This window comes from Vipera berus (genome assembly GCF_964194415.1).
Source record: "Vipera berus genome assembly, chromosome: 7".
NCBI classification, from domain to species: Eukaryota; Metazoa; Chordata; class Lepidosauria; order Squamata; family Viperidae; genus Vipera; species Vipera berus.
In genome coordinates, this window is record NC_138209.1 from 1,086,044 (window position 1) to 1,104,653 (window position 18,610).

Genomic DNA, 18,610 nt, shown 5'->3' on the forward strand with positions numbered 1-18,610 from the left:
CCTTGAAAACATTTCACTTCTCATCTAAGAAGCTTCTTCAGTTTAGAAGAAGCTTCTTGGATGAGAAGCAAAACATTTTCAAGTTGAGGTTGGTTGGTTGGTTTGGAAAAAGCACCTTTGGGACACCCGTGACTAGGATGATGGAGAATCTCCATAGAAATACTTGAGAATATTTCTATTCCATTCTCTAGTACAGAACAGGACAGAAGAAAGAGCTGGAAGGGACCTTGGTCTTCTAGTCCAGAGGCCCCCAACCTTTTGGGCACCAGGGACCGCTTCCGTGGAGAGAGGTTTTGCCATGGACCGGAGGGTGTGTGGTTTTGTGTGCTGCTTGCATCCCACGGATGGGGCTTTGCTTGTTTGTGCAGACCGGTTGCTGGCATGCCAGGGACCGGTACTGATCCATGGACCGGGGAGTTGGGGACCCCTGTTCTAGTCCAACCTGCTCAGGCAGGAGACCCTGTACCATCTCAGACAGGTGGCTGTCCAGTCTCTTCTTGAAAGCCTCTGGTGATGGAGCACCTGTTGTGATTCAGCATCAGCCTGTGGTTCCGGCAGCTGAGTCTGATGATTCTGAAGAGGAGGAGGAGGAGGAGGGGTTTGGAGAGCCTTTGGTGTCAGAGGAAGGTTCTGATGCACTGCAGGAATCTCAGCCTGGCCCCTCCCGTCTTGTTCCTCCTCAGACTCAGCCGTGTGAGCACGAGGGATTGGAAGAAGACGATCCACAGCTGGCTCTGTTCAGGGACGCTAGGAGCAGGAGGCAGTCTAGCAGAACAGAACAGAGGAAAGCAATGAGGCAACTCGGGAGAAGGCAATGAGAAGCCACGCTTTGGGACTGCTGATAAAAGGGGAAGGTGTGGGAGGTGCTGGTTGCTGAAGGCAACCATTAGAAGAACTTCTGCTAGAGTCCTAGTCTGTTATTCTTGTTTAACTCTTGTTTAACTTTTGGTTTAAGTCTTGTTTGAACTTTTTGTTAAACTTTTGTTTGAACTCTTTGTAAATAAATTTGGTTGGGTTTTTTCCAGCCTGTTGACTATAAAAAGGGGTTGTCCCTGACATTCAAACAGGGCCGGTCGTAGGCTGGAACAGAACAGCACCCACAACTTCTGTCACTGGAGATTTTTAAGAAGAGACTAAATGGTATAGGATGGTTCTCCTGCTTGAGCAGGGGGGGTGGACTAGAAGACCTCCAAGGTCCCTTCCAGCGCTATTCTATTCTATTCTATTCTATTCTATTCTATTCTATTCTATTCTATTCTATTCTATTCTATTCTATTCTATTCTATTCTATTCTATTCTATTCTATTCCTTAATTGCAGTTGCTTCTCTCCTTGAGGAGTTTCCATCCGTTGTTTCTTGTCCTGCCTTCTGGCGCTTTGGAGAATAAGGTGACCCCCCCTCCCCTTCTTTGGGGCAGCCCCTCAAATATTGAAAGGCTGCTTATCATGTCACCTCAAGAAGCTTGCATTTCAGTTCAGCAAAAGCAGCATGGATAGTGCCGTATGCAGCTTCAGGCAAAGCTTTCGGTCCCCACCAATTTCCTTCTCCCCCCCCCCCTCCAAGGAAATCCAATCAACATCCCAGATTCCCAGCCAGATTAACTAAGAGTTTCCTACTCCTAAGAGGATGTGTGATAAACAGACACTATTGTCAGGGTGTGATATTGGAAAGGAAACCCTAATTTAGTTCTAAAGACTTATGTCTTTATTGTCTCCGCTTAAGGGTGAAGTGGCCCCTTTCCCGGGGAGAATGAAGAGGAAGGGATGATAAAGAGAGGAAGCTGACAATCCTGGCTTCCCTGCGGGAACAGAAGCTGACATCCGGAGCATCTAGAAAAGTATTAGTCACAAACAGACATCCAGCTGTCATATTTCATAGATATGTCATATGTAATGAAAGGCAGTTCAGGGGATGGAACCATCTCGGTTTATAAAACGGTAAAAACCACTTTACCTACAGCTCACGTCCTGCTACAGACAATCCCCCGACTCACAACCGTTCGTTTAGTAACCGTTCAAAGTTGCTTGGGGAAAAAGTCCCTTATGACCGTTTTTCACACTTACGACCGTTGCAGCCTCCCGAGGGTCACGTGATCTGAATTCGGAGGCTCGGCAACTGACTCGTGTTTATGATGGTTGTTGCAGTGTCCCAGGGATCACTCAGTGTCCCCTCTTGCGACCCTCTGACAAGGGGCCCCCATGGGGAAGCCGGGTGCACTTAACAACTGGGTTACTAACTACAGAGTGGTTCACTTTAACAACCGTGACAAGGAAGGCCGTAAATTGGGGCAAAATTCACTTTAACAACCGACTCCTTTGGCAACCAAAATTTTGGGCTTAAATGTGGTCGTACGTCAAGGACTCCCTGCATGCTATAATTTTCTATAAGGACCCAGGGACCCACTTCGTTAGCCCCTCCTCACCTGACGAAACACTCAGGAAACATCCGTCTTTTTACCTACAATTTCCTGAAGTGTACCTAAATTGTGTTACGCTGTCTGCAAAATTAGGTAGGCTTTGACTGGCTGCTGAAAGTCCCACCACTAATTGTAATGTAGTAGTAGTAGTAGTAGTAGGAGTAGTAGTAGCATTAACATTAGTTTTAGTTCTGCTCTGTCCGCATAATTATTATTACTATTATTAGTATTATTTCTAGCTCTGCTCTGTGCCCATAATCAATATTATTATTGTATTATTACTATTACTACCACTACGGGGGGTGAATTATTACCCCCCGTAGATAGGGCTCGCAACTTGGGAGTCCTCCTAGATTCACGGCTCACTCTGGAAGACCACATAGTGGCTGTGACTAGGGGGGCTTTTGCCCAGGTTCGCCTGGTGCGCCAGTTGCGGCCCTATCTAAGCCGGGATGACTTATGCACGGTCACTCATGCGCTCGTGACCTCTCGTCTAGACTACTGCAACGCTCTCTACACGGGGCTGCCCTTGAGGACCACCCGGAGGCTCCAACTGGTACAGAATGCAGCCGCGAGTGTTGTGTTGGGAGTCTCCCGATACTCCCATGTCACACCTCTGCTCCGTGAGCTGCATTGGTTGCCAGTTGCCTTCCGGGTGAGATTCAAGGTACTAGTAATGGTGTTCAAAGCCCTACATGGCAGGGGTCCGGAGTACCTCAGGGAACACCTGCTGCCGGCATCAACTTCCCTGCGCCCTGTACGTTCCCACAGAGAGGGCCTCCTCAGGGTGCCTCCGATCAGAGAATGTCGATTGGTGGCCCCCAGGGGGAGATCCTTCTCTGTGGGCGCCCCGGCTCTGTGGAATCGGTTACCGGTAGAGCTCCGGATGGCGCCCGATCTTCGCTCCTTTCGTCGCGATCTAAAAACATTCTTATTCGAACAAGCCGGCCTGGCCTGATGGGGGATTGGTGGGGTTTTTTATTGTTATTTTAATATTTGTATTTACTGTTTTTAGTGGGCATATATTTAATTCTTTTTTAACTTTTGTAACTTTGTATTTTTTATTGCCCTGTTCACCGCCCTGAGTCCTTCGGGAGAAGGGCGGTATATAAATATTAATAAAAAATAATATATATATATATATATATATATATATTATTATTACTATTATTACTATTACTATTAGTTGTAGTAGTAGTAGTAGTATTTCTAGTTCTGCTCTGTGCCCATAATTATTATTACTATTACTATTATTTCTAATTCTGCTCTGTGCCCATAATCAATATTATTATTACTATTATTACTATTATCATTATTACCACCACTATTATTACTACTTATTATTGCTATTATTATTACTATTACTATTATTACTGCTTCTTGTTTCTAGTTCTGCTCTGTGCCCATAATCACAATTATATTATTATTATTATTATTATTATTATTATTAGTATTATTATTATTATTATTATTATTATTATTACTACTACTACTACTACTACTACTACTACTACTACTACTACTACTACTACCCATTTGGGCCTCCTTCTCCCTGCCCAAGAGGGATGGGCCTGCTGCTTAATCGGCTGCTCAGAGCAAGGAGGACAGACTTTGCAGAAGCTGAGATCTGGGTTCGAATGGTGCCGAAGACAGACTCACCTCGTTCCACACAGGGTTGGTGTTGTTCTTGATCACCTTCGTTCTCTTTTTCACTCCTACAAGGAAGCAGAGTGAGCGAGTGAGAAAGACTCCCCAGACAAACCTCCCAGGGCAGCTGGTCCCCAAAAGATCCCTGCGGGCGGAAATCATATCAGAGCGAAGGATTCGGTTCATGCGCTGGCTGGGCGTGACTCTCTTAATAACCGTCTGATTATTCTGATCCCAACTGTGGTTATAAGTCGAGGATTATCTGGGCAAATCCCCACAGCACAACCTGTCCACAAAAGTTGACACCGAAGAGAAATCAGCATTCCCAACATCACTGACAGGGCAAGCCACTGGTGCACAAACAGGGGGCAAATCCCACACCCTTCCAGCACTGACGACGTTGCCTAGGAAACCACCCAGCTCAGAGAGCACCAAGGACTCCATCCTCCTCCTCATCATCATCTTCCTCCTCTTCCTCTTCCTCCTCCTCCTCTCTGCCAACCCCACTCCCTTCCAGCACTGATGATGTTACCCAATTGAGTAATGAAACGTCTGCAAGAAAACCACCCAGCTCAGAGAGCACCCAGGACCCTACAGTCGTCGTCATCCTCCTCCTCCTCCTCCTCTCTTAACCCCCTCCCTTCCCTTTCAGCACTGATAATGTTACCTAGCTGGGTCATGAAATGTCTGCAAGAAAACCCCCCAGCTCAACCCTAACCCTAACCTCCTTAATCCTTCTTTTCTCTAGACTGGCCATTCCCAAATCCTGCAACCCTTCTTCATATGTTTTAATCTCCAGGCCTTTAACCATCTGAGTTGCTCTTCACTCCGCTTTTTCCAGAGTCTCAACATCTTCCTGGTAACGGGGTGCCCCAAACTGGACGCAGTAGTCCAGCCTCCTGGAACCCCTTGGTTACAGGCGGAATCTGGACGGTCAAACTAGCTCCGTCTGAACTGGAAACCGGAGCGCGGAGAGGGTTAACACAGCTCATCTGGCAGCTACTGCAAATTCTATCTTGGGCTGCTCTTGCGTGCGGGGATATTTCCTTCTGTCGGCCCATAAATTAAGGAAAGCCGCTCAGCTCTGGCTGAAGAAGCAGGCAGAGCCCGTTGGAGGTTGGGCAAAGGAGCCGGGCGCTGCTCAAACACCCCAAAGGAAGAGGAAGTGAGTCCTAAAGCAGGACCCCAGAACAATAGGAGGGTCCCCAGTTATTAGCTTTTTTAATGGTCTTTTATTGGTGATAATAATATTATAATGTTATCCATACACACAAATCTATCTCTCTCCCTCCCTCCCTCCCTCCCTCCCTCCATCTCGCACTCCCCCCCCCATCTCCTCCCAGTCCAGCAGCCGAACTGAAGGCAGCTATATATGGTCACTCTGCGGCAGTTTCCCAGAAGAGGTGCAGGGCCGACGTTTTTTGAAAAGGATCTGCAGGGCGATTTCCAGAAAACAAAGGAGGCAAATAAATCCAACGGATCAGCGTCAGCATCTGCCTGTTAGCCTGTAAAGGCTGAGCCCAACGATGGGCAAGATGGGCGGCCAATAAATTCAATTCACCACTAATAAACACCATGGGAATAACAGAAGAACAGGGTTGGAAGGGACCTTGGAGGTCCTCTAGTCCAACCCCCCCCTCCCACCCGCTGTTGTTAAAATGTTGCTTTTTATGGTACGCCAAGTTATTTATTTCATTTTTTAAAAACTGGATGCTTTCTTTTTTAACTGGACAGCCATTTGCCTAAAAATGGTATAGGGTTTCCTGCCTGAGCAGGGGGTTGGACTAGATGACCTCCAAGGTCCCTTCCAACTTTCTTCTTCTTCTTCTTCTTCTTCTTCTTCTTCTTCTTCTTCTTCTTCTTCTTCTTCATAATAATAATAATAATAATAATAATAATAATAATAATAATAATAATAATAATATTGATAATTGCACTGTGTTTTTGCCTTCGTTCTTCTTTTCCAGGGGCTGCTAGTTCTGCCTTTAGGCCAGTCAAAGACTGTAAGGCAATTTTGACCCAGCCACGCAGAGAGGCGTCTGCCTTCCCAGAGAGGCTGGGAGCAAAAAATAGAGGTGCCCCCATTTAGCCGAGGGTCCCTATTTTCATCCGGGGGGGGGAGGAGGGGGAGACAGGCCACCAGGCGTCCTCTTGCCAGATTCCTCTCGTTCCTCCTCCCCTGCCCACCCCCCACCCCAGACTCTCATGGAGCAGGAACTGCAATCCGCATTTCTGAATCTCCGCGTGCAGCCGGGCAAAGAGCGGCACGCACACAATTCCCCCTGGGAAAATGCGGCTTTGAAGGAAGAAGGCCCTGGACACCTGTCTCGGGTCTGCTTATTGGTGTGAACGCAGCCCAACGGGACGAGGTCTGAGTGCTGTTAAAATCAGGGACTTGGATTAATTTAATCAACTATGCTGAAGTTAGTTGAGGGTTTACATGAACACATATTCTTTCTTTTTCTTTCTTTCTTTCTCTTTCTTCCTTTCTTTTCTTTTTCATTCTTTCTTCCTTTCTTCCTTCCCTCTTTCCTTCCTTATTTTTTCTTTTTTTTCTTCTACCTTTTTTCTTCCTTCCTTTCTTCTTTCTTCTTCTCTTCCTTCCTCCTCCCCCCTTCCTTCTCTCCTTCTGTTCCTTCTTTCTTGCTTCCTTTCTTTCTTCTTTCTTTCTCCTTCCTTTTCTTCTCTCTCTCTCTCACACACACACACAAAGAGAGAGAGAGAGAGAGAGAGAGAGAGAATTTCACAACTTAGAGCTGCAGCAAGCAACTTCTTCATGCTGCAATCTTAATTCTTCTAGCAGAAATCAACCTGGTCATTTTCACATTCTCTTCGCTGTCAAGGGAGTCGTCTTTAAAAAAAAAAGACCAATCAGGCACATAATGGGGGAAACTGACACGGATTAATCAGACAACTAGTTGAGGGCAATGCCCGCCTCAACCCCATCCCTGAAGAAGAGAAAAGCTGCTACTTGGAACTCCTCTTCCTGAAAAACATCGGCTCCGTCTCTTGAATGAAGCGAAGCTAAATACCCGTTTTTCCTTTTCTTTGGACTCTCCCTAAGCTAAACTGCCAACTGGCTTTCACCCCAAAAGAAGGGGCTCCTGCAAAAACTTCTTAGAAGTAACGAGCAAATGAGGAGAGCGCCTCCCTGGAAGGAAACTTGCAATGCTCAGGAAGGGGGGTGAACAGGGAGGACCCCCCACCCCCCAAAAAGGCCAGGCACTGCAGAGAAAGCATGGTCCATCCAAGGAAGTGTCAATCAGCCAAGGATGCCCATCTTTGAAGGTTTTCCAGACTGGCCTCTTGGAACCATCCCTAGGAGACATTCTCCTTTCCTGCTTGCATTTTCAGAGGTAGACGCCAAGGTCCCCCTTTTTTGGCATCGGGGTTTTCTTCAACCGGCATCTTCTTGGCATGAAGTGCCTCAAATATTTCAGACAAGTGTCATGCTTGACTCGCTATGCTTCCCCCACACACACACACACCAGCAGACAACAGAAACAGGGAGGGAGGGGGTGAGTAGAATGCAAGGGAGGGAATTGTGGAATGCAAGAGCTGAATGTCACCCGGCAAAATCCTGGAGACCAAGGTCAAAAGGCGGTTCCAAGGTTCCATTTCCCTTGTTTTGGGAAATGAACCGCCTTGGAAGTTCCAAGGCGGTTCATTTCCCAAAACAAATCGACTATAATTGAATGAACAGGGGGGGGCAGGGGAGAAAAAGAAGATTTTTAACTAGTCTGTTTCAAAAACTTCAGAATGTGGTAAAATAATGTCTTTTGCTGCATAGGCCAGTGGGAGGGTGGGCAATAAGACTGGCAATATTGGGGAACAGGCTGGTTTTAGACTAGCGTTTGCATCATTTGGGGGGGTGTCTGCAGAGGGGGGGGTCCAAAAAAGCATGTTGCGTGCCATAGCCATGCAATTGCAGCCCTATTTATTGGTGCCCCAGAGGGCTTTGAACCCACAGCCATTGCTGCCATCTTGACTTTTTTCGACCACCTGCAGACGCCTCTAGTACTGCAAAATTATTTGGGCTTCTGATCTGCCCTCGTAAATTTCCTCAGCCCCACAATTAAAGGCAACAGTTCTTCTTCCTTAGTCTTTCTGTTTGTGCAGCTGCACAACTACATCTTCCACACGGACAATCAAAGTTAGACAAGATCCCCTGGGGTGTCCCTCAGATTTCTCTGCACTTCAATATTTGGCCCAGGGACAAAGGAAGAGCAACCCTGCATTTCATCTTCCCTGTGAATTTCTGAGCGGCCGGATGCAAAAAAAGAAATCCACTCCTTCAGCCTTCTCTCCAGTGAGGTGTCTTGACACATTCTTCATTTCTGCTCCAGACCTGTTTATGTCTGCATTTAAATTCAGATTTCTCTTTTAAAACAGAAGGTGTGAAGAAATGGTTTCCAAAAAAAAAAAATCTAATTCCATTCATCTTGTGTTGATCATCGGGGAAGCTTTTAGTTTCTCTGCATCTGTTGAATTGTTGCCTGTCTGACTTTGGTTAAAGAGGTATGTGTCAGAAGACCAATGGAGGTGTCCCTGGTGAACGCCAGAGGGGCTGGCTAGCCTGGTTGTTGCTGCCGGTGATTCAAGCAAGCGAGCCAAGCCGCAGGGGAAACCAGAGCTGGCATAACATTGGCTGGTCCTGCTCATGCAAGGCCAGGAATCCTTCATGGGAACCAAACGTGAGACACACACACACACGAACACACAGCCAGCCTCATTTCAATGTTTTCTGGAGCGCATTTGTCCCAGCCAGCTTCTTTGCCTAGGATCTCTGCTGTCCTTCCGCTGAGGCCGTTCTCCAGGGATCCCTGCTCTGAGCAAGCCTCAGCAACCTCTGAAGCCCAGGAGACAAGGGAGGAGAACCAGGGGTGAAGCAGAGAGAGAGGGGGGGGGGAGAGGGAGAGGGAGAGAGAGAGAGAGAGAGAGAGAGATCTAGCCTTTGGGGGGGGATCTGGTGGTGGTGGGGATCACAGAGCAAAGCTTCTTCTGCAAAATTGACTCCCTCATTGTCTCTCTGGGAGCTGCCAGGACAGTCTCTGCCTTCCGTCTGGTAAATCACAAACGGCTTTTCTGTTCTGTTCCAGCCTACGACCGGCCCTGTTTGTGTGTCAGGGACAACCCCTTTTTCCTTTTTTTACAGTCAATAGGCTGGAAAACCTAACCCAAATTTATTTACAGTTCAAACAAAAAAGCAACCGAATATTTCCTTCAATAAATGAATCAAACTATCAAACAAGAGTCAACAAAGTTAAACAGAAGGAGCAAGAACAGACCAGGATTCTCTTTGAATGTCTACGAATGGTTGCCTTCAGCAACCAGCCCTGCCCACACCTTCCCCTTTTATTACCAGTCCCAAGGCTTCTCACTGCCTCCTCCTCCTCTCACTGAGTTGCCTCATTGATTTTCTCTGCTCTGCTCTGCTGGGTTGCCTTCTGCTTCTAGCGTCTCTGAACAGATTCAGCTGTGACTCCTCTGAGTCTGACACCTCCTCCTCACACAGCTGAGCCTCATGAGGAACACAACTGGAGAGGCCAGGCTGAGATTCCTGCAGTGCATCAGAGCCTCCCTCTGACACCAAAGGCTCTCCAAACCCCTCCTCCTCCTCCTCCTCAGATTCCCCGGACTCAGCTGCTGGGAGCACAGGCTGACACTGAATCACCACATTTCCATCCGTTTCTCCTAACAGACCCTCAAAATCCACCTTGCGGTAACTGAAGCCCCTTGCCCTAACTGGACTACCCTGTTTTGTAGGCTGCAGGTAGCCTCTGTAGGGCACGGTTTTTTAAAAAAATCAACAGGGTGACCTCCGTAAAAAAGAGCTTGGATGGCCACAGGATGGCTGCTAGGATGGCCACCCCACGCTTACTCTCTTGGCCTTTTTGACCAGACCCTGAGAAGTCCCGGATGGAGAAGAGGAGAGAGGGTGTACGGACTCCAGGGTGGGGGGCTCCGTAAATCCATCAAAGATACCAGCACAAGTCACAACTGCCCCTGCTGCACACCCGCCTGCAGTTCTCTAGAAGGACCATGAGGCACAGCCTTTGGGTGGCAGCATTCTGGGGACAATTCAATGGCCGTCTTTGAAGCAGAGGGAGGAGGAGGAGGAGGAGGGGAGAAGGAAAGGGGAAGAAGAAGGAGGAGGAGGAGGAAGAGAGGAAGAAGGAAAGGGGAAGAAGAAAAAAAGGGGAAGAAGGAGGAAGAAGAAGGAAAAATGAAGAGGAGGAGGAGGAAGAGGAGAGGAAGAAGGAATGGGGGGAAAGAAGAAGGAAGAAAAAGGAAGAACGTGGAGGAGGAGGAGAACACTTGGCACAACTCCACTGCTCTGCCCATTGTAAAGGGAGCAGCCTCTGTCCCAGAGTGTGAAATTCCTACTTCTTCTCCTTACTATCTCCTCCTCCTTACTATCAGCTGCTCTCAGCCTCCCATCCCATGTTTCCAAAGCACAGGCAAAACAGGATATTGAACAAGTGATTGATTTTATTTCATACATTTATAGAGCCGCCCAAGTTTCCAATCAGAAGTTAGAACTGCCTGTAAAAACCGCGGTGCAGCTACAACCACTCAACAGCTGAAAAGATCAAAACCCGCGCGGGGCTGGCCTCCAAATCAAAGTTCTCGACTGACGGATTGGCAGGACCATCACCCAATTGAGCAGCCCGCGAGCCCTCCGCACCTGCCGTTCCTCCCACCCTCCCCGCTCAGCAGGGCCGTTGGGAGGGGTGATGGGCTTTGGAGTCCAGCAATTCCAGAGGGGCCCGAGGGAAGGCACCGCAACACGACCCGCAGAGAATGCGGCAGCCCAGTCGGGCGGGCGAGGGGGGGGGGGGCTGGCTGGTTCCTGCCCTTCCCAAGCCAGCCGGCCCCGTCCCGGAGAAGGACAGAGTCCCCCCCCACGCCCCCCGGGGCAGCCTCCCCCCGCGATTGCTGCGCGGCCGGGACTCACCTCGGAAAGTCAGGCTGGCCACCGGGTCGCTCCGCTTGTCGCCCCGCTCTGAGCCGGGCAGGCTGCAGGCGCGCTGGAGCAGGCAGCGGAGCATGGTTCTTGCAGTCGCGGCGTTGCCCTGGCTCTGGGCAGGAGCGCAAAGCGGACCGTCCGAGCCCCGCCGAGTCCCGCCCCGCCCCGCCCGCCTCCTCCGCCCCGCCCCACTCCGGCGGGCCGGACGCGCAGCATCAGGACCAGGCGCCGCCGCGGCCATCCCGCGTTATCCCTCCAGGGGGCGCTCGGAGGCTGGCAAGCAGGGATGCTCCGGCAACGCATAGCCCTGAGGGTCCCGGCGACGGAGCGGGGGGATGGGGAGATTCTGGGCTTAGGCCGGCAGGACGACCCCCCATCTTCCTCCCACGACCCCCCCCCCCAACACACACACACCCAGCCAGACCTGCTCCTGGCATGCTATTTGTTTTATTTGATCTTGCTTTTTTTAATTTTATCATTTTACTTTAGTTTTTTATTGAATTATTTTCTTATTTTTTTATTTTACTTTAGGTTATTCTACTTTATTCTGTTTTATTTTTATTTCCTTATTTTATCTGTTTTATATTTATACATTATATAAATTATATACAATATAAATATATATAATATTCATATCTATTTTATATTTATATATTATATTTATTACATTTATTTGTTTATATTTTACTTTATTATTTTATCTGATTTTTTCTTTTATTATGTTATTATTTTACTTTATCTTATTTTATTATTTTGTTTCGTTATTGTATTTAATTGTAGTTTATCTTATTTTGTTACTTTATTTTCATTTAATTCGATTTATTATTTTTTTATTTTTTTTATTTATTAATTAGGCCTCCCATCTTTCTACCAAGCGGCTTACTGTAGCCTAAAACGCAGAATAAAACAAGGATAGGATTAAGCCATTAAAACCTCAGACATCAAAAGTGAAAACATTAAAATGAATATTAAAATGGATAAAAAGAACCAATGCACAGATGTGGGGGGGGACAGGTGGGATCTTCTTCCTGCTCCACTAACCCCCTCCAAAATGGGACACCCCCAGCTTTCTGGGCCCTTTCAGAAGATTAAGGGTGGGTATCCTAAGCAAGATGGCCAACATGCTTTTTTCCTTTTCAACCTGCGAGGTGGGTTGGGATAAAAGAGGGACTGGCCCTAAGCCACCCAACCGGCTTTCACTTAAATGAAGTGGGAATAGTTCTTATTTTAATCACGCCATGAAAAAAACCAGTCTGGCAACTTGGAATGATCCCTTAGTTTGAGTTTCGGGGCCATATTTATTTTATTTTTTATTTTAATTCCATTTATATCCCGCCCTTCTCCGAAGACTCAGGGCGGCTTACAAGCTTAGCAGTAGCCTTCATTCTATGTATATGCCTGCTTATTAGGGCTTTCACACACACCCCAAGCGGCATTATTACAAAGTCAGCTTAATTGCCCCCAACAATCTGGGTCCTCATTTTACCTACCTGGGAAGGATGGAAGGCTGAGCCAACCTTGAGCCTGGTGGGACTCGAACCTGCACTAATTGCAGGCAGCTGGTGTTACTTAAGGAGGCATTAGCCCACTGCTCCACCAAGTCACAACGTCCAGATTAGAAAAATGGAAAAAAAATTAGACTTTGAAAGACCATGTAAACCTGCGTCTCTAATCCACTGTTGGTCAGCCTTGACAATTTGAAGGTGTGTGTGTGTGTGTGTGTGTGTGTGTGTGTACGTCAACTCCCAGAATTCCCCAACCAGCATATGGAATCCCGGGAGTTGAAATCCTTAGAGCAGGTGTGTCCAATTCTGCTCCAACAGTGGAGGTTTTTTAAAGAAAAGATTAGTCAGCCATTTGTCTGAAATGGTGCAGGGTCTCCTGCCAGAGCAGCGGGTTGGACTAGATGACCTCCAAGGTCCCTTCCAACTCTGTTATTCTTTTAAGTGACTCAGAGCATTTAGCACAATGGAAGGATGTAGCAGCCACATTGATGACTGATGTCTTTCCACACACACAACGCAAGCCGTGCTCAGCTCTTCTCTGACCCTGTTATGATGGGATGGCTGGACAACTCAGCACTGCGTGGACTCTTTGGGACTCACATCTGGCAAAATCACATCAACTTTTCCTTTCTCCATCCAGAATTTTTTTCCTTTCCTGTTTCCTCTTCACCCTGCAAGCCAGATGGGAAGATTCAGCAGCACCCAGAAATTTTGGCATGTTCCAGTTCCTGAAGTCAAGCTCCATCCTGGCTGGCTGGTGCACAAAATGAGAGCGTTTCTACTACACCACCGTCTGCTAGTCTGTTATTCTGCATTCTGTTATTCTGCATTTTGCATTCTGCAGTCTGTTATTTTACACTGATATTCAGAATTCTGTCATTCTCCATCCTGTTACTCGCTATTCTGCCGTTCTGCCAGTCTGTTATTCTGCATTCTGTTATTCTCCATTCTGTTATTCTGCCACTCTGCCAGTCTTTCATTTTGTTATTCTGCATTCTGTTATTCTGCATTTTGCATTCTGTTATTTTACACTCTTTTATTCAGAATTCTGTCATTTTCCATCCTGTTACTCTTTATTCGGCCACTTTGCCAGGCTGTTATTTTGCATTCTGTTATTCTGCCATTCTGCTATTCTGTTACCTGCATTCTGTTATTCTGCATTCTGTTATTCTGCATTTTACATTCTACAGTCTGTTATTTTACACTCTGTTATTCAGAATTCTGTCATTTTCCATCCTGTTACTCTTTATTCGGCCACTTTGCCAGTCTGTTATTCTGCTATCCTGCTATCCTGTTGTTCCGTCGTTCTGTATGATTGTGCTCGACCACACAAGGCTCCTCCGTGGCTCCCGGGGCACTGAAACGGAGCGGGGGGGGGGGGCTAAGGCAGAGGCCTTCTCTGCCTCTGCCAGCTGTTCCTTTGCCAGCAATCCCGTCATCAGCCCAACAGGTGCCGGAGGGCTGCCAAGAGGCGGCCTGGGAGAAATGAATAGGAGCTATGAATAGAGCCAGGCCAGGGAGGGGATGGATCACCCCTAGGAAAGAGTCCATTGGCAGAGAGTGTTAACTGAAAGGTAATATCATATGACGCGTCAGTTTGAAAGGGAGGAGATGGGATGACACAGGCCCACAAGCTGAATAGGACGTGGCGAGTCTTGGCAACAGAGGTAGAATAACCAAATATCCATCAATTGCAGAATAATAATAATAATAATAATAATAATAATAATAATAATAATAATAATAATAATAATAATAATAAAAGAAGAAGAAGAAGAAGAAGAAGAAGAAGAAGAAGAAGAAGAAGAAGAAGAAGAAGAAGAAGAAGAAGAAGAAGAAGAAGAAGAAGAAGAAGAAGAAGAAGAAGAAGAAGAAGAAGAAGAAGAAGAAGAAGAAGAAGAAGAAGAAGAAGAAGAAGAAGAAGAAGAAGAAGAAGAAGAAGAAGAAGTAGTTGGAAGGGACCTTGGAGGTCATCTAGTCCAACCCCCTGGACTAGATGCAGAAACGTGCAGAAACTGCAAGTAGGAGCGAAAGGACACATACATACTATACGCTTAAGCAAGCTCCAAGGGCAAAAGGACACATAGACTAAAGCAGGGGTGGGCAACCTTGGCTCTTTTAGGACTCCTGGACTTCAACTCCCAGAATTCCTGAGCCAGCCATGCTGGCTGAGGAGTTCTGGGAGTTGAAGTCCACAAGTCCTAAAGGGGGCCATAGTTTCCCCATGCTGGCTCAGGAATTCTGGGAGTTGAAGCTGAAGTTGCCTACCCCTGGCCTATACCCTCTACCATTTCTGATAAATGGCTATCTAATCTCTTCTTGAAGACCTCCAGTGATGGAGCACCCACAGCTTCTGGTGGCAAGCTGTTCCACTGGTTAATTGTTCTCCCATTCAGGAAATTCCTCCTTAGTTCTAGGTTGCTTCTCTCCTTGATTGGTTTCCATCCGTTGCTTCTTGTCCTGCCTTCGGGCGCTTTGGAGGATAGGTGGACCCCCGCCCTCTATTTTGGGGCAGTGTCTTAGATAACAGAATTGCAGACTTGGAAGAGACCTTGGAGGTCTTCTAGTCCAACCCTCTGCTCAAGCAGCAGACCCTTTTCCATTCCAGGCAGGTGGCTGTCCAATCTTTTCTTTAAAACCTCCAGTGATGGAGCAACCCACAACTTCTGGTGGCCAGCTGTTCCACTGATTAATTGTTATTGTCGGGAAATTCCTCCTTAGTTTCCGGTTCTCTCATGGAGCCCATCAAGCTGCCTTTGGTCTTCCCTAGCCAGGCACAATTCCTGCTTTAATCCTTAAACGGAGCAATAAAAGTTGTGCACTCAGCAGAAAGTTTCCAGCCTGCATAGTGAGTGCTCTGGACATTTGGGCTTCACACCCTGGGGATTTTCCACAGGGGCTGCTGACTCTGATTCACCACGTGGCCTCAGTCCAAAATGTCTTTATTGCCCACCGTGACTAAGAGAAATGAAATGGAAACTCGTTTATTTCCTCCTGCCCCCTCCCCGCCCCCAGTCAGCAGAATTGGAGGGAAGATAGGAGAGGAGAGTATCAGTTTACCATCTGAGAAACCGAGGGACAAAGTTGATCCTTCCTCAAGCAGGAGTGACAATTCCAGAAGGGCAGGGTTGGTGCAAAAGCAGCCTTCCCCCTTTGGGAATTCCTCCAGGAGGACAACATCTCCCACCCTGAAATGAGAGCAAACCCCACTCCCTTCTAGTACTGATGATGTTCCCTAGTTGGGTCATGAAACGTCTGCAAGAAAACCACCCAGCTCAGAGGACACCAAGGACCCCACAGTCCTCCTCCCCCTCCCTGCAAAATTCACTCTTTTATAGCCCTGATGACACCTAGTTGGGTCATGAAACGTCTGCAAGAAAACCACCAAGCTTGAAGAACACCAAGGACCCCATACTCTTTTTTTCCTCCTCCTCCTCCTCCTCCTCCTCCACCTCTCCACAAATCCCCCTCCCTTCTAGTACTGATGATGTTCCCTAGTTGGATAATAAAACAGCTGCAAGAAAGCAACCCAGTTCAGAGAGCACCAAGGACCCCATAGTCCTCCTCCTCCTCCTCCTCCTCGTCCTTCTCCTTCCTTTTTAGCACTGATGATGTTACCTAGTTGGGTCATGAAACGTCTTCAAGAAAAAGACCCAGCTCACACAGCACCAAGGATCCCTCCCAACGTTTTTTTTGCAGACAATTGTTAGGGAGATGACATAAATATCATACAAGTGACTCCAGCAAAGAGAGCAGTTTTGTTAAAAAAAATTAAACAAATGGATGGGTTGATTTCTATACAAGAGGAACATTATTTTAGGGAGAGAATAATTCATTTCCTGTTTACCTAACTGAATGCTTGTAAGTATCCATTGGTTGGCTCTAAGAGAGAGGGGTCTGCTTTGAATTTTGCCATTGAGCTGAGCTTAGATAAGAGAGAGAGAGAAAGAAAGAAAGAAAGAAAGAAAGAAAGAAAGAAAGAAAGAAAGAAAGAAAGAAAGAAAGAAAGAAAGAAAGAAAGAAAGAAAGAAAGAAAGAAAGAAAGAAAGAAGATATTCGATCCACAGAGAGGGAGGGAGGGAGGGAGGGAGGGAGGGAGGGAGGGAGGGAGGGAGGGAGGGAGGAAGGAAGGAAGGAAGGAAGGAAGGAAGGAAGGAAGGAAGGAAGGAAGGAAGGAAGGAAGGAAAGATATTCGATCAGATAGAAAGACACACACAGAGAGAGAGAGAGAGAGAGAGAGAGAGAGGAAGGAAGGAAGGAAGGAAGGAAGGAAGGAAGGAAGGAAGGAAGGAAGGAAGGAAGGAAGGAAGGAAGGAAGGAAGGAAGGAAGGAAGGAAGGAAAGAAAGAAAGAAAGAAAGAAAGAAAGAAAGAAAGAAAGAAGAAAGGGGGAGAGAGAGACATACCAGAATGGGGGGGCTCCCAAAGTGGTCCCAGGGCCCCCCCGTTTGCCAACTCCGGCTCCTCCCTCTTACCTGCAAAGACCACGGAGCAATAGGCGTCGCTGACGTCTCCGTCCGGCGTCTGGACCTGCTGGGCCTGGAGGATGAAGACCCGGAGCATTCTGGCTGTCCGCCTGCTCGGCCTGCGGGCCAGTCACCCTCTGCGCCCGGCCGGCCGAGCGGCTCTTGGCCCGGGGCTCAGCCAGAGTCGGAGAGCTCTTAAAGGGGCAGCCGCACCGCTGAGCAGCCAAGCCAGGCACCCAGCGCCCCCGAGGGATGCTCTGCTCCGTAGGTCGGGTCTGGCAGCCGGGCTGGGCTAAGGGCAGGGAGGGGGGGAGGTTCCTGGCTGGAGTTCACACTTGCATGCGAGCACACACACACACACACACACACACACACACAAACACACACACATTCAGATCCAGCCCAAACAGGAGGCAGTTAACAGAATAAGAGTTGGAAGGGACCTGGGAGGTCTTCTAGTCCAACCCCCTGATCGGGCAGGAGACCCTATACCATTTCAGACCAATGGCTGTCCAGTCGCTTCTTGAAAACTTCCAGGGTTGGAGCATTCACAGCTTCTGGAGGCAGGTGGTTCCACTGGTTAATTGTTCTCACTGCCGGGAAATTCCTCCTTAATGCCAGGCTGCTTCTCTCCTTGGTTTGCTTCTTGTCTGGCCTTCAGGAGCTTTGGAGAAGAGGTTGGCAGAACAACAGAGCTGGAAGGGACCTTGGAGGTCATCTAGTCCAACCCCCTGCTCAAGCAGAAGACCCTCTACCATTCCAGACAAGTGGTTGGTTCTCCCCTTATTCTCCATCCGTTGCTTCTGGTCCTGCCTTCAGGTGCTTTGGAGAAGAGACTGTTCTGTTCCAGCCTACGACCGGCCCTGTTTGTGTGTCGGGGACAACCCCTTTTTCCTTTTTTTACAGTCAACAGGCTGGAAAACCTAACCCAAATTTATTTACAGTTCAAGCAAAAAAGCAACCGAATATTTCCTTCAATAAATGAATCGAAATATCAAACAAGAGTTAAACAGAAGTATCAAGAACAGACCAGGATTCTCTTTGAATGTCTACGAATGGTTGCCTTCAGCAACCAGCCCTGCCCACACCTTCCTCTTTTATTACCAGTCCCAAGGCTTCTCACTGCCTCCTCCTCCTCTCACTGAGTTGCCTCATTGATTTTCTCTGCTCTGCTCTGCTGGGTTGCCTTCTGCTTCTAGCGTCTCTGAACAGATTCAGCTGTGACTCCTCTGAGTCCGACATCTCCTCCTCACACAGCACCTACAACTTCTTAAAGATTGTTTTCACTCTCGGGAAATTCCTCCTTGCTTCTTCTAGGCTGCTTCTCTCCTTGATTAGCTAGCCCACTTCCATCCATGCACACATGCAAAACACACGTGCGTACACAAATATTCAGGTCCAGCCCAACGACCAGGCAGTCGCAGAGGAAAAGCAAACCTCCAGCATTTGCTTTGTTGTGACTGGATTTTTACAGCCAGGCGAGCAAGCGCTTGTGGGGATTTTCAGGCCCCAAAAGAACTTAGCTGGATCCGGGTGTGCTGAAGCCAGCTGCGTTCGTTGATTTACACACAGGCATTAACACATAGGCTGTGCACAATATATTTGTGA

The 18,610-nt window shown here is 47.7% G+C and overlaps 1 protein-coding gene across 4 annotated transcripts in view; it reads right to left on the bottom strand.

The window, feature by feature from the left end:
• DYSF (dysferlin) overlaps window positions 1-17,099 on the bottom strand; it is a gene marked incomplete at its 5' end in the record, with an annotated part of 133,750 nt that extends 116,651 nt beyond the window's left edge. For 3 of the 4 annotated variants that reach the window (XM_081332853.1, XM_081332852.1, XM_081332851.1), the window contains 2 exons: window positions 4,076-4,131; window positions 17,012-17,099. In XM_081332853.1, the coding sequence (XP_081188979.1) occupies window positions 4,076-4,131; window positions 17,012-17,099 (144 nt within the window). Of the gene's footprint in view, window positions 1-4,075; window positions 4,132-11,021; window positions 12,681-17,011 lie in introns of those variants that run through there. The other variant, XM_081332855.1, reaches the window with a different exon arrangement.
• Window positions 17,100-18,610: the final 1,511 nt, after the last annotated feature.